At 41.7% G+C, this 14,054-nt stretch overlaps 1 protein-coding gene across 5 annotated transcripts in view; it reads left to right on the plus strand.

The window, feature by feature from the left end:
• Window positions 1-3,847: 3,847 nt before the first annotated feature.
• Window positions 3,848-14,054, plus strand: part of rptor (regulatory associated protein of MTOR, complex 1) — a 232,561-nt gene continuing 222,354 nt past the window's right edge. For all 5 annotated transcript variants that reach the window (XM_036000319.1, XM_036000320.1, XM_036000322.1 and 2 more), the window contains exons 1-2: window positions 3,848-4,338; window positions 6,165-6,339. In XM_036000319.1, coding sequence (XP_035856212.1) covers window positions 6,172-6,339 — 168 coding nt within the window. In that variant the 5' untranslated portion in view covers window positions 3,848-4,338; window positions 6,165-6,171. The remainder of the gene's footprint in view (window positions 4,339-6,164; window positions 6,340-14,054) is intronic.

Here is a 14,054-nt window from a genome sequence, read left to right on the forward strand (position 1 = left end):
TGCTCTCCCTCTGTTAACCATCAGCAATCCCAGGTTCCCAACTTCGATCACACCTGGGAGATTGGATTGATTCCCCACCCGCCCACCCCCACCCTGCAGTGGTCACATTTCACACACACAATTCAGTCGGATGTACCTATGACTTTCTTACACACCAGATTGCTCCTGCGCTGTTAGTGCGGCAAGCCAAGAGGCCGCAGCGATGATTGCTGCGCTGGCGAATGCACTGAGAGGGATATTTTCACGCTCCATCCATCTGGTGTTGCATATTTCATGTTTTCTGATGAGCTGACAGCCCAAAGAAAGCTGCTAGTCATCTCACCGCAGCATTGTCCTTTATGCCCAAGGCTGACTATGCTGTGCTTGATTTTAGTCATAAAGGCCCTAGAGCAAATCTCTGTGTTGACCAAGAACAAACGTGGTAAACATGTTGATTGTATACTCTCCCAATTAAACGGCTCTCAGTAATGTCACGAGCGACTGCCTCAGTGAGTACACGCAGGCTGTTGTTAGATTTGATCTGGGGACAGATGGGACAGCTCTCTTTTCTTTCAAAAGCAAACCTTTAGCTCCTGCTGTTTGAGAAATGAGTGTGAAGCCTGACAGCAAAGGATGTTGAGGACAAATCACTTGTAAATATACTTGACTCATGCAGGTGCTGAAAAAAGCAAGTCATCCACTTATGGAGGATGGAGCCTTGAAAATGGCTATAATCAATATCTTTTGTAAAAAAAATCAAATGGCATAGTGGAGCAGATCCAAATCAAATTATTTTTCACTTTCATTTAGATTGGGAGATAGGCCGTTTGTACTACAGTGTATGAGGGCCATTGTAGGAAAGATATGGAGTCGGGGGAGTGGGGTAATATTTCAAGAAAAAACTCAGAATTGTCTGTGATTAAAGTCCTAAATTTACAAGAAAAAAAATCACAAATATACGAGAAAAAACTAGGATATTCTCTGAGATTATAAAGTCATAAATTCTTCTCTGACTCTCCTTGAAAAAAAAAACACAATTTTTCTGACTTTTTTTCTTGTACATTTACCACTTTAATCTCAGAGAATATCCACGTTTTTTTCTCGTAAATTTACGACTTTAATTATTTCGGAATATTACCAAGAAAGAACAACTTTTCAAATTGGGAAATGGGACCATCCGAGCATGTGAATGCACCATTGGCCTTGGCAGAGGTCTGCACTCTCTGATTAACAATAAAACACATACCTACCTGTATGTGAAAGGTGTCACTTGTAGTGATGTAGCCACAGAGAATTATCACCTGCAGTTTCTCTCAGCTCTACAGAACTTTATAGCAACTTTTAGCTAATTGTCTTGGTTTTCCAGCATGCTGCAAGCATGGCTAAAAACTGACTGTACACTACCCACAACCAAATGGCAGACAGACAAAGTTAGCGACTAGCTGGTGAACATAATCAAGCATTTAGCAGCTAAAGAGACCCTCAGAGTTGGCAGAGACCAAAGAACAGAGATAAAAGAAGAGAGGTGCCTCCAAATACATGCTAGTGTAATCATGCTGCTCCGTATTTGATGCATATGTTAATAGGCAACTGTTCGCTTAGACATGTATCAACTTAAATGGTGATAATATGTCAGACGCTGTGTTCACAGCTTGTTTCCACTGCACACAAGTGTATAACAATGGCCAAAATGAACACAGTATTATTTTAAGATTATGAAAATGTCAAAATTCCTCAAATTTGGGCCAACATTTACCCTCATCTTTGGTGCAACTGAGTCACCATTGTGAGGGCACAGCCACATCTTAAATACAGCCCAGGCTACTTTTAAAACACTCCCACATGCAGTGAGGGATTTTAGAACAGCTGCTCCACGGCTTTTTTGATGGATGCAGCTATCAGATGAACTGACTCAGGATCCAACACATCACACAGAGGGGAGACATCGTGCACAACTTGACTTGGCTAATAAATCAGCCAAACCCCATACACTTGGCACTAATGCAGTGTGTTCCCTATAGGTCTGTGGAAGACTTAGGGTGCATGTGTTTGGTGCCAGGGGGTTTAGGTGTCCTCCCTCAAGAAAATGTTTTTCAATAAAACAAAATATGCAATTTCACATCATTTTGGACCAATATTATTATTATTACTACCATATCTGTGTCTAAAATGTTGGAAAAGCTAGAGCAGATAATAAATGAATAACACTCAAAAAGCTTAAAGACAAAACTTGCCGAAGAAGTCGATTGGGAACCAACTACAACCATTAATCCTGAGAAGTCATTTAGTTGTGATGCTTACATTGATTCGGCTTAGGTGATGCCCGAAATGCTTTGGGTACAGCGCCTAAGCCTTGTAATGGTAGGTAAAACCCTGTAATTATACAGCTATTCCATGATTAACAGCAATAATGAAATATGGACATGTGGAATACATACTGTGTAAGGTTAAAGCAATTATTAATACAATGTTGTATGTTTCCTTGATACTATACTGTTAGGTGTACTGGAGACATTCTGTAAAACCTCAGAATGTTCATATGATGGATGTTATTGAGTATTTTTGATACTATTGAAAGTTTATTATTATTATTTTATTATTACACTTGTCATAACTTCAGATGGTCATATATTAGTTTGATGCTTTTCAGACTCAGAAAAGCAGGGCTTGTTGTGAAAAGTCTGGTTTGAGTGAGATTAAGAAACTGAACCAAGATTAAGCAGTTCTCCTGCCAGGTTTGATCTGAGGGATTTAGGGAAATAAGTGTGCCTTTACACCTAATCTTGATTTATGAAACACTTCTCAGATGTGTTTCCCTTCCTTTTATTTGACAAAATAAATATGTAGCCTATATAAATAGGCCTGTGTCTGTCAAATGTAAATATAGGGTTATATAATATATATGCAAAGTTGCAGTAGCGACCGGTAACGTTTACTTGAGGTGCTTCTCATGGGACACAACAAATACAAAACAACAAGGGTGTTTATGGCTATAGTTATACATTTAATTGTGTGAATACTAGCCTACTGTTTTATGTAATTTTAGAGAGTTTGCATTTATGTGAAGTCTTGTAGGAAAATGGTATCGATTTTAAACCAACATTTGTGAATAAAAAACAATTACCTTTTTTTTCCAACTATTTTTATTTGAATTTTAACAATAAATGACATAATATAGGCCATGGTGAACAAAGCATAGTGGAAATAATATGTCACTTCCCCTCAAGTCCCCTACCCACCGGCAAACCAACCCAGTTCAGGTCCAAAACGGGGACAAACACAGACCAATGCACACTGACAAACACACAGCAGTAAGGACACACAACATCCAAAAGATAAAAGTAAAATAGATAGACAAATTAAAAGAGATAGAGAGGAGAGAAAACAGGGGCAATTACCCTTTTTTTTTTTTTTTTTTTTAAAACCAACAACTAGAAAAGTTTAAAAAACAATAGAGGATAACTTATTTCAGGAAGAAAAATACAATTGACATCCATATTAGCGAAGAGTGGCATGCAAATATTCGTAGGTAAATAGGCTGAGTGCTTTCACACCACCGCGCGGTAACTCGCCGCCTCCAGTCATTTTAATCAGGGGAATGCGGCACAAGGGAAGCGGTTTTGATCACGACGGTAGCGGTATGAAGCGGTTGCCGCCCACATGAACGCGCACAGATTCTGTTCTGCCGCCCATTAGTTTACTGTGCTGAACTGAACTTCTGGCGGTAAAAGCCGGGCGGCTGGAACCGCTTTTAAAAAAAGCTTTGCTTTTTTTTGGATAAACGCTCTTGCAGTGAGGCGGTTTTCAGGACGGTTGCCGCACGTCGGTGTGAAACTGTGTTTATATTTTGGTGTGTGGCACACGGCGGTGACGTTTCATGACAGCCTCGCCTCAGCGCCGCCCCAACAGTGCATTCTGGGTCCAACCCAAGATGGCTGCGCCCTTGCAGAAGTGCTGAAGAAGTCCCTCTTCGGAGAAATTCTCAGGATTGTGATTGATTTCCAAGAGCACAATCACACGAAGTCAGCTACCAGGGTCGCTGGTTTGTAGAAGAAGCCCACAGGGTCCCAGTCATCGATAAGTGTGGCCGGTGCTTAGTGTGGCTGTGGCAGACTGTCCGTGTGAAGATGGGCCTCGTCTCCAGCCCCTTCCCATAGCGAAGAGCCGTGGGGAGAGGAGCCGCAGATTCCCCTGCAAACACGCACCCGTCCAACTTGGATTTGACGGGTTTGACATACTATACAGACTGTGGACGCTGCCCTACAATTTTCTGACCAGAATTGTTTGTGCGACAGTATCTGTCCTCGTCCGGAGACGGAGAGGTTCCCCAGCCCGGGTTGATTATCCCACCGTACCAAGGTCTTGCACGCTTGTCTAACCACCACTAGCGCCATTTCTGCACATCTGCTCTGTTTCACGTATCTCTCTGCTCATGCTGTTTCGCAACCTGGGAAAGGTTTTAAATAGCACTAGCCTTTCCCGCAGTTTTGACAGCTGACTGCGATAGCCAGAGCCAGCTTCAGGGAGAGCTGTCAAATTAGCCGCGCTAGTTTAGCCAGCACTAAGCTAGCTAGCCGGTTTATTTGCTATCTGTCCAAGAGCTCCGGCTGTGTTAAACTTGACTTCACAGCCGGAGCTCTTGGACAGATAGCAAATAAACCGGCTAGCGTATTCACATGATTTCAGGCGCACACAACACATGACCCAACTAACGTTAGGTCCTCATATGTGGCTCGAGCAGTGTTCACGTGGCCAGTTTAAGCCCCATCATGACCTCAAACATGCCGCTCTATGCAAAAAGTGTGATAGGAACCTGGACGCTAACGTTACACTAACAGAGCGAGGCTGCTCCAGATGCCGGTGTGTTTGGTTTCAGTTGTTGTTGTGATTTCCATTCAAGCAGGAGATTCACAGCAGCAAATGGAACATGACTCATAACCGTCCTCACATGAACTCTTTTGGCTTAAGGTCACATTTCGGTGTTGTTAGTGTCAAACGTATTGAATTCAAAACCAACTTGCCCACTAGTATCTTTTGTTCTTACAGCCACTAAGGAAATGCATCACATTAGCAGAGAAACGGACATCTGCACACTTAATTTGGTTGAAAGATTTCAAAGCTCACTTTTCCTGCAGGAGGAGTTGTGTGCTTGAAACATCACAAGTGCACAAAAAGCCCCTTTTAGATGGAAGTTAGGTCATGTGTTGTCGCATAAGGCCTTGTGCCTGCCTTTTTGTAATATCCTATTTTGAGGATCAGAGGTATTTCTTTTTTTTCATTTAACACAAGAAGCCAAAGTTGTAAAATGTTAAAGACTATGCCCACATAAATTAGTCTATTATTGGCAATATGTGGATTCAAATTAGGAACTAAATGATCAAAGAATAAGTAAACAAGATTGCTACAGGAACATGGCCAGGTATAGTCAGTACTTGGTTGTTTATTTATTTTGTCTTAGAGATTTTGGTTGGTACCAAAAAGGTACTGAGGTGTGTTACCCAGCCCTATTATGTAGAGGTGGTATTTGTATTCTGTAATTGATTACTTTGGATCCACTACAGCATTTAAGTATATTTTTAGTCTCATGTTGGTTGAGTCCCTGTAGCATAACTACACTGGATGGCTGGATGGACTTTATAGACCATATATTCTTGTGTTACAACAGCAGGTTATCCAGGCATTGCACATGAACAGTAAATATACATATCAACACTAGAAGAGACAAATGAAATACATTCAAATGGCTCAATTAAGGTCCAAAATTAGCACCATCTACTAGTCAAATGCTGGTAAAATATGCAAGTGGCTGGTAGATTTGCTTCACTCACCAACCCAAAAAAATCTATTGAGTGGCTGGTAAAATTTGTACATTCACTAGCCATTTGGTTGGTGGACAACAAAGTTGCAGCACATGCTTTCAGGTGACATCACGGCAGAGACTACTCCCTCTAATTTCTTCTCCAAGAGATGTTGATTTTCTCAGATCTTTTATTTAAGATTTATGTTCACTTATATAGGCTATTAGTTAAGTGACTTATTTATTATTTTAGTTGTTGGTTGAGAGTTGAGCACCAGCCGCAGGTAAAATGATCATGTTTTTGGTTAAGTTTCCCGCCCCAACTGCACAGCATGAGGCGACAGAAATTCATCCAATCTGTGTTACTAACAAGTGCTCTCCCCTGCAGAGCCCTGATGAAAATGGACTCTGACCTGCTGCATTCGCCGGCTGTGGGCCTCACGGAGGAAGAGGAGGCCGACATGAATGACTGGAAGCTTCCCCTGGCCTTCATGAAGAAACGGCACTCGGAGAAGATCGAGGGCTCCAAGGCTTTAGCGCAGAGCTGGAGGATGAAGGACAGGGTAATTTTTCTGCTCATCTATTTTCTAGGGATGGGGGTCGTACATTTTTATTGATATTGATACCATTTTCGAGACTCCTTAACGATCCGAGTCTTTATCGATACCATCATCGATACATTTCTATTATGTATTATTTCTTTATTAAGTCCTGAATCAAAGATGCCGTTTCTTGTTGTATAAGCCAAGCTCGGGCTCATAGGGTTAACGAGCTGATTAAGCGGCTCACAGAGCGGTGCTCTCCGTAGCCAGTCCGACTATGTTTTGAATGATTTGTGGTGGGGAGGCTAGTCTTTACCTACGGTCTTTTACGCACACACTGTGCTCGTAAACAATTTTCCGGCACTGTCAATGTTCGGGCACGTATGGATTTTTAGGGGCATATTTGTGTGAAATGTTGGACTGTAGAGCACTGAGTCGGCTTATTATTGCCAAAAATGGAGACTTATTACTACGAAGTGGTGGTGCGCTCACCATGCATACCTTTGGTGGAGGATTGTCCCAAAACCGCCGTCGGAGGTTGCAGCGTTAAGACTCAAAGACAATCGAAGGCACTGCATTTTTTTTTTATTGATGCCTAACCCGGTCTCGAGACCCATCTCTATCTATTTCTGGAGTAACTCAGCAGGTTAGGGCTGCTCCCTGTGCTGAGCTGTGGTTGGGGTGTTAGTAGAGGCTCTTTCTCCTGTAGCTCCAGCAATCTAGTGCACACAGATGTTGTTGAGGGAATGAACTCACGCCGACTTGTGCAATAGCTGCGTTTTTATTAGGGCCCAAACGACTGCGGCGAAGGCCCTATTGAAACTGAATGAATTATTATTATTATTATTATTATTATTATTATTATTACGCTTTATTTTTCCGCGCAATGAATTGCCTTTTTGGGGGACCTTGATATTTTAAGGGTTTTTGTAGAAAGGCGTGCAAAAATTGCTCGCTAGTGCCCACTACAAAAATGCGTCCCTGCAGTACGTTTCACATAGACTAATGAAAATTGGTACACTCATGTATCATGTCAAGATGTCCAAAAAAACTCATTGGAGCCATACCCTAAACCCAACAGGAAGTCATTTTCATAGGAGGGAATAATTTAACAGGAAATCCCTGACAGCTGAATATAATTGAGGATTTTACCCATATTCCCACTTTCGATATTAAAAATACCAGGCATGACATCAGACTTACAAGGGTGCTTTCTATTTTTTATTTTTTTTAAGTATATAGGCCTGATATAGCTTGTTACCCGGTGCCTTAGAGTTTTAATTGTTGTGCAGAAACGGTTAAAAACACATCAGTGAGTGTTTTATCATGACCAGGAACGTGGGCTGTAGTTTATTTTTGAGTCAATCTCACATTCGTCATCCTATTGCCATAAATACTTGCTAGCACACCAAAATGATTTTACACCAAGTATTATTCCGCCGCTGAAAATAGGCCTCAATAAAACACAGATTCTTCCCGTTTGAGTAACATTTGCTAAAAACTACAGTGCCCAGTTTGGTTTAGGAAATGACTGAGGCTTTTTAAATTGAAAGTATATCTTTGTGATAACTTCTCTATGTCTTTAGTAGGAGCGAATGGGCTTTGGGCTTTGGGCTGAGTGTCACAGACAGAAACTGTTATCCAACTGCAAGCCTTTTCCTTTAAATGTACATTATATGGTATATACACTAGCGCTGTTATCTGCACAGTTCTTGTGAATGTTTAACCTTCAAGTTTACTAGAATTTGGCGATATCTATACTTTTCTGCAATCATGGAATGTGTCATAAAGAAGCTGGAACAAGGACCTTTACACAGGGGGGGGGGGGTTATAGGCAGGAAGAAGTGAGGCAAAATCATTTTTTGTCTCAGTGGAAAAGGAATAGTTCCAAATTTTGGTCTTATTTGCTTTCTTGGCGAGAGATAGATGAGAATGTCTTATCTGTCCACTAAATATGAAGCTACAGCTAGCAGCTGGTTAGCTTAGCTTAGCATATGGACTGGAAACGGCTAGCTCTGGCCAACGATAACAGAGTCTGCTTACCAGCACCTCTGAAGATTGCTAATTAACATGTTATACCTCTGGTATCTTTGGACAGAGCCCAGTTAGCTAGTTCCACCTATTTCTTTTCTCAGTCTTTACGCTACGCTAAGCTAAGCTGCTGTAGCTTCATATTTACCGTACAGATATGAAAGTGAAATCAATCTCATCATTTGGGAGCATTTCCCCAACAATTGCTACAATTTCATATCATAAAGTGCCTTTGTGGTTTGTATTGTTAATGTAGGCACTTAGCAGCCGAGGCACCAGTTTGGAAGTTTGTGCTTTTGAGACAAATCAAATGCACCAACACTGCACACTGCGCTTTGAGAGGACACCAGTCTTCAAACAGCCAGGAGACAGCAGCAAATCATTGGCCACCCTTGTCTTTATTATAGTGGCATTTCATTTGATTCTGCTGGAGGCTGCCCATACTACACTCTGACAGGGGAACCTCAAAGCTTCGCCTCATCAACGGCCACAGTGTGTCTCGGCTCTCATAAAGCTGCCGTTTGATCCGCTGCAGTGCTACCAGCCTCATGGCTACAGAGCACTGCCGCCATAATGATGGCAAATGCTACACTTGTCATACATAACCCTAAAAAACTTTGCACTTATTGTAGAAATTCACCCAAATGACAATTTAACACCTTAACTGCTGTCAGGAAATCAGTGGAATTACACCGCAGTGCCCGCCAGTGTCCGGCTCTAGGGAAATGTGTAATAAGACGGCATCATTAAATGTGACTCTGCTATTGATTTAAAAGATGTAATAGTGGCTGGCTGGAATGGACATTCCTATCAGTAAAGTCATGCTAAATCAACTGTGTAACATCATTCATGGTTCAGAGGGTTTGCAGGCCATGGACCCTCATTTATACACTTGTAAGAAAGTGCTCTCCTCACATTTCTGTGCTCCGAGAGCTGCGACTAAAAAGAGCTTTTTGTGTTGTTTTTTTAATGCTTTGAATGTAACTCTGGCCTCGGATTAACTCCATCTTTTAAGATGGCAGTAATTGCAGAAATGATGGCTTTGATAACATTGTTTTCAAGTTATCTAAAATAATATGAATGACCATGGATGCAGAACCCGCTTGTTGATTTATTTTCTGCACTTTTCAGAAAAGTGTTCGCTAGTAAGAAAATGCAATGTGGTTCTTGGGATTAGTTTTAATATTCAGTTGTGTTGTCATTTTTATTTTTTTTTTAACTTAATGAAGCCCAGAAACGCGTGGAGCGGCCTCGATTAAACCCATAATCTCATGGCATACAGAGAGCCCTATTTTAATCACGCAAGCCTGTACGCTTACCTGCTCTTTTGACTTATGTATGTGCAGCAGCGCAAAGTGCAAACCCGGTCTGGGTGAGGTTAGTCTATATCGACGACCTTTCATTTCCGGGATTGTTGAGGTGCCGCTGGAAATTCGGACTATGGTTAACTGCTCCTCAGATCTCTGCAGGGTAAATCCAGACAGCTAGCTAGACTCTCTGTCCAATCTGAGTTTTACTCTACCTTTGAATGTACACGTTACACCAAAAACAAGTTCCTTCCCGAGACTATTTTACAGCGGCACCGTGGCTCCGTCTGGCGCTTAGCGACGACCAAGACGATTGTGATTTGTTTAAAGAAATGCCAATGAACCAGGGCACGTTTTTCTCCCATCCCAGAATGCTGTGTGGACTAGCCAGACCCTCCTCCGCAGCGCTGTGGAGGAAGGTCTGGCAATGCGAGACTAAGGTGAGGTGGAGCACTCTCTCAGCCAGTCACATCACTCGCCTCATCACTCTGAAACAGCTGAGCCAATCACAGTGAAGCATGTCGACGACAAATCAACAAATGAGGAGACACTTCTCCAGGGAAGCTTATTGTTGTCTGGATGGTGCAGAGCACACAGCACTACAAATCTGCAGCCAGAGGCAGATGGTGTGTTTTTTTGTTTTTTTGTTTTTTAAAACACTTAATTAGTGGAATGATGATAGAAACACATAATGAAAAAATATTTTACTTGATGGCATCAATCTGACACTTTTTTTTAAGTCATAATTGTGTAAATGCTGTATTTCACGTTACATCATATCTTCAAATGTGACAGCAGTGTTCAGAACGCATTTCAAGAATAAAACCTAAACTACAGATTTTTTATAAAACCAGATTAATGAGCTCCAATAATCTGATGTCTCCCACATAAGCAGCAGAATGCCGAGTTATAACAGACCAGTCTGATGTGTGTAGCGGTGTGTGTGTGTGTGGTTGCTTTTGTAGCATCCTGATTTAATGAAGTTAAACATTGGGGACGGCTGTGTGTAATGACTCACTACTTAAATTGGAGGCTGCAGATTTAACAACGTACTGGATGTGTACTGCTGCCTTTAGTTGGCTGTGGGGATTTAATGAACTGAATGAGAAGCTTTTCATACTGTACAAAGCAGCTGTGGACAACGGATACTGTAAGAATACGTCATACGTTTCTGCTTTAATCACAGCAAAGGTTATTTAAAGCCGATTTTATACACATCTCCTTTTTGGAAGTCCAAGTATTTAGTTTGCTCTTGTGGACAAAATGATTAGGTTGGCAGCAGATTGATGTTGCTTCAGAAACCGACGCAGAGGAAAAAGTCTGAGACCCTTTTTCCATCAAAATACCAACAACTTGCTTCCCGCTGACTAATTTAAATGAACCTCCCACCTGTTTGTGCCTCCTCTCCCACCTGTACACCGTGCAAAAATATCCACACAGACAGGCAAAGGCAATTTTAAGGTCAGGAAAATGGCAAACAGTTGGCGCGCTGCTTGCACTGCTCGTTGCTTCGCCACAAACATAGGGCCCAGAATGTTATTCTGCAACCTGGTACATTTGATACATTTTGAGTTGTTCATGGGTGATGATCACATAACTGCTTGGGATGATTTATGGCAGTATCTTTGGCATTTAGGATATCGAGCGACTTGGTACACGAACAGTTAATCCTGCTGGGAGAAGCAGGCTGCGCAAGGCTTTTGAATGGGCTGTAAATTACGCTCCACACTGTGGGAAATCAGAGGTCTTGCTCTTGTAGACGTGCACACACACACACACACACACACACACACACACACACACACACACACACACACTTTGAGTTTCCTCTGGATGAACACAGAAGGAGAGAGGGAGGCTGTACAATTACAAGGCCCATTGGTCAAAATGGTGTGCTTATTCCCCTGTTAAGCCAATGAAGTGTGTGTGTGTGTGTGTGTGTGTGTGTGTGTGTGTGTGTGTGGCACTAACATGCAGCTACACAATCAACTTGGATTCAGTGTCCCACTCTGTGCAGCTTGATTGTGTTTACCTTTGCTGCACAAGTGGAATCATGATAACAATTTTCAGATATATATTGTATGAATAGCTAAAAGAAGAAGAAGAAAAAAAGCAGTGTTGTACAGTAGTGGCTCCTTTTTTAAGAAATAAAAAGCGACCCAATTGTTGATTAGAAAGCTATCAGAGCATGGATTGTTTCTGACATTGATGTTACGTGCAGTAAAAGGAATTAAGATCAGAGGCGTGGCTCTAATTATCATGTTTCTTTGATTGAGCTGTCAGACCTGCAATGTGAAATTAAAGCAATCAGCTTGACAGGGTGTGAATGAGTGCCTTTTAGGCTTGATTTACGGCAACTAACAATTATTTTCATTGTCCTTTAATCTGTTGATTATTTTCTCGATTAATCAATTAGTTGCTTTGGTCTATAAAATGTCAGAAAATGGTAAAAAATGTACCAAAGCCCAAGATGACGTCCTCAAATGTCTTGTTTTGTCCACAGCTCAAGGATATTCACTTTACTGTCACAGAGGAGTGAAGAAACTAGAAAATATTCACATTTAAGAAGCTGGAATCAGATTTTTAAACTTTTTTTTGAAGAAAAGACTTGAAGAAAAGGACAATCCTGCACACTGCTGTTGCTGCAGCATCAACATTTATTGAAGAAAACGTAACGTTTTGGCCCCTGTCATGTTCATGATTAAAATACTCTTGACGAAGGTCCTGAGGGACTGAAACATTAGTTTCTTCAATACATGGTGGTGCTGCAGCCAGAGCAGAGTGCTTTAAAAAAGAAGAACAAAGACTTAAAATCGATGAATCGATCCTCAAAATAGTTGGCGTTTAATTTAATAGTTTACAACTAATCCATTAAAGTGCTCATATTATGCTCATTTTCAGGTTCATAATTGTATTTAGAGGTTATATCAGAATAGGTTTAACTAAAGGCAGCAGTCGTTTCCATAGACAGTATATAATGGACCAACAGATCCCGTTGCTCTGGACGGAGACCAGTGAAGGATATTAGAAGCACTTTTCCGGTGAGCGCTGAGCGTTACTGAGCAGCCTCAAACTGAGCTTGAAGACGTAAATGTGACGTGAGCAACCTGTCTGAAAGTTGTAAGTCTTCTGGTAGCTGTGCAAAGAGAAATCTCAATCATTCCCAATCTAGCAGAGACGGAGAGCGTAGGTATATGTAAGGAGATAACATAGGCACAGGCTAATTACTGCTAACTAAAATGCTAACATTAGTAATTCAACTTAAACAGCTAATATAAGTCAAAACTGCCTGTGAGCTTCTCCTGTACTATACGGTAATTCCTCTGCTGTGCGACAGTAAGTCCTGTGGTTATGACACAATCGTTAGCCTATTTTTACAAAAACGTCTGCTACGGAGCCATAACGTGAGGTACAAGGTAATGGAGCCTTTTATACATTGTCGTGTTTCTTTAGAAATAAACAATGGACAAATAGAGTCTTTAAACGCTTCAGATGTAAAGTCAATGGAATGCTAACGGCGGGTGAGCGTTTGGTAGCATCAAAATGGCGCCATAGGAGGTTCGAGTTCTGAAGAGAGGCTTACCCCCTTGGTCATTTCAGCACCACAGTGACACTGACAGCTCCTCTGCTCTCAGGCGCTTCAGTGCTTGTTTTCACGTTTCAGCACGTCGACCGTCAAAACGCTATCCGTGGTTCTAAGTAGCTAATTTGACCGTAAAATCCAACACCGCACCGGGGCCCGTCGTAATCACCTTACGCCGCTGACTAGTGATGGCGAGATGAAGCCTCATGAAGCATCGGAGCTTTCCAGCAAAGTGGTTCGCAAACGGGTTCATTTCTCGAGGCTTCATTTGCTCCCAATACCACCTGTTGGTCAAAGAGTGTAAAACAGGCAGATATATCACAGATGATCTAGTGATCTGTGATACACTGGATCAGTGACGGGTTATGACTGTATTTTGCGCCAGTAAAGACTTAGAAAAATCAATTCCCACCTAATCCATTTATATCAATATAGTGTGTAATTTCTTTTGGTATAATATAATCAACATAACGGATTTCCTTGAGAGGAATGCGGCTATCAAACGTGTGTAAATCAATCCTTTTAGTCATAATATAATAGCAGGAGGAGCAATATTAGTAGGATATTTTAAAACTGGAAAGTACCAGTGGTTTAACTGGGCAGAGGGCGGTGAATGTGCTCGTGTAGATCACGGATGTGTAATGAAACCGCGCAGATTGGAACCACTTCAGGAACCTGTCACGTGGCATGGACGGGCAGCAGGGGCTTCGGATGTCATCAGTGACATCATTTGTCTAAAACGATACAAGGCTCGATACGCGCTTCACGGAAAACCTCCAGGATTTCTAGACGCACGCTTCGAAGCCTCGGCACAG

This window comes from Sander lucioperca, chromosome 4 (assembly GCF_008315115.2).
Source record: "Sander lucioperca isolate FBNREF2018 chromosome 4, SLUC_FBN_1.2, whole genome shotgun sequence".
NCBI classification, from domain to species: Eukaryota; Metazoa; Chordata; class Actinopteri; order Perciformes; family Percidae; genus Sander; species Sander lucioperca.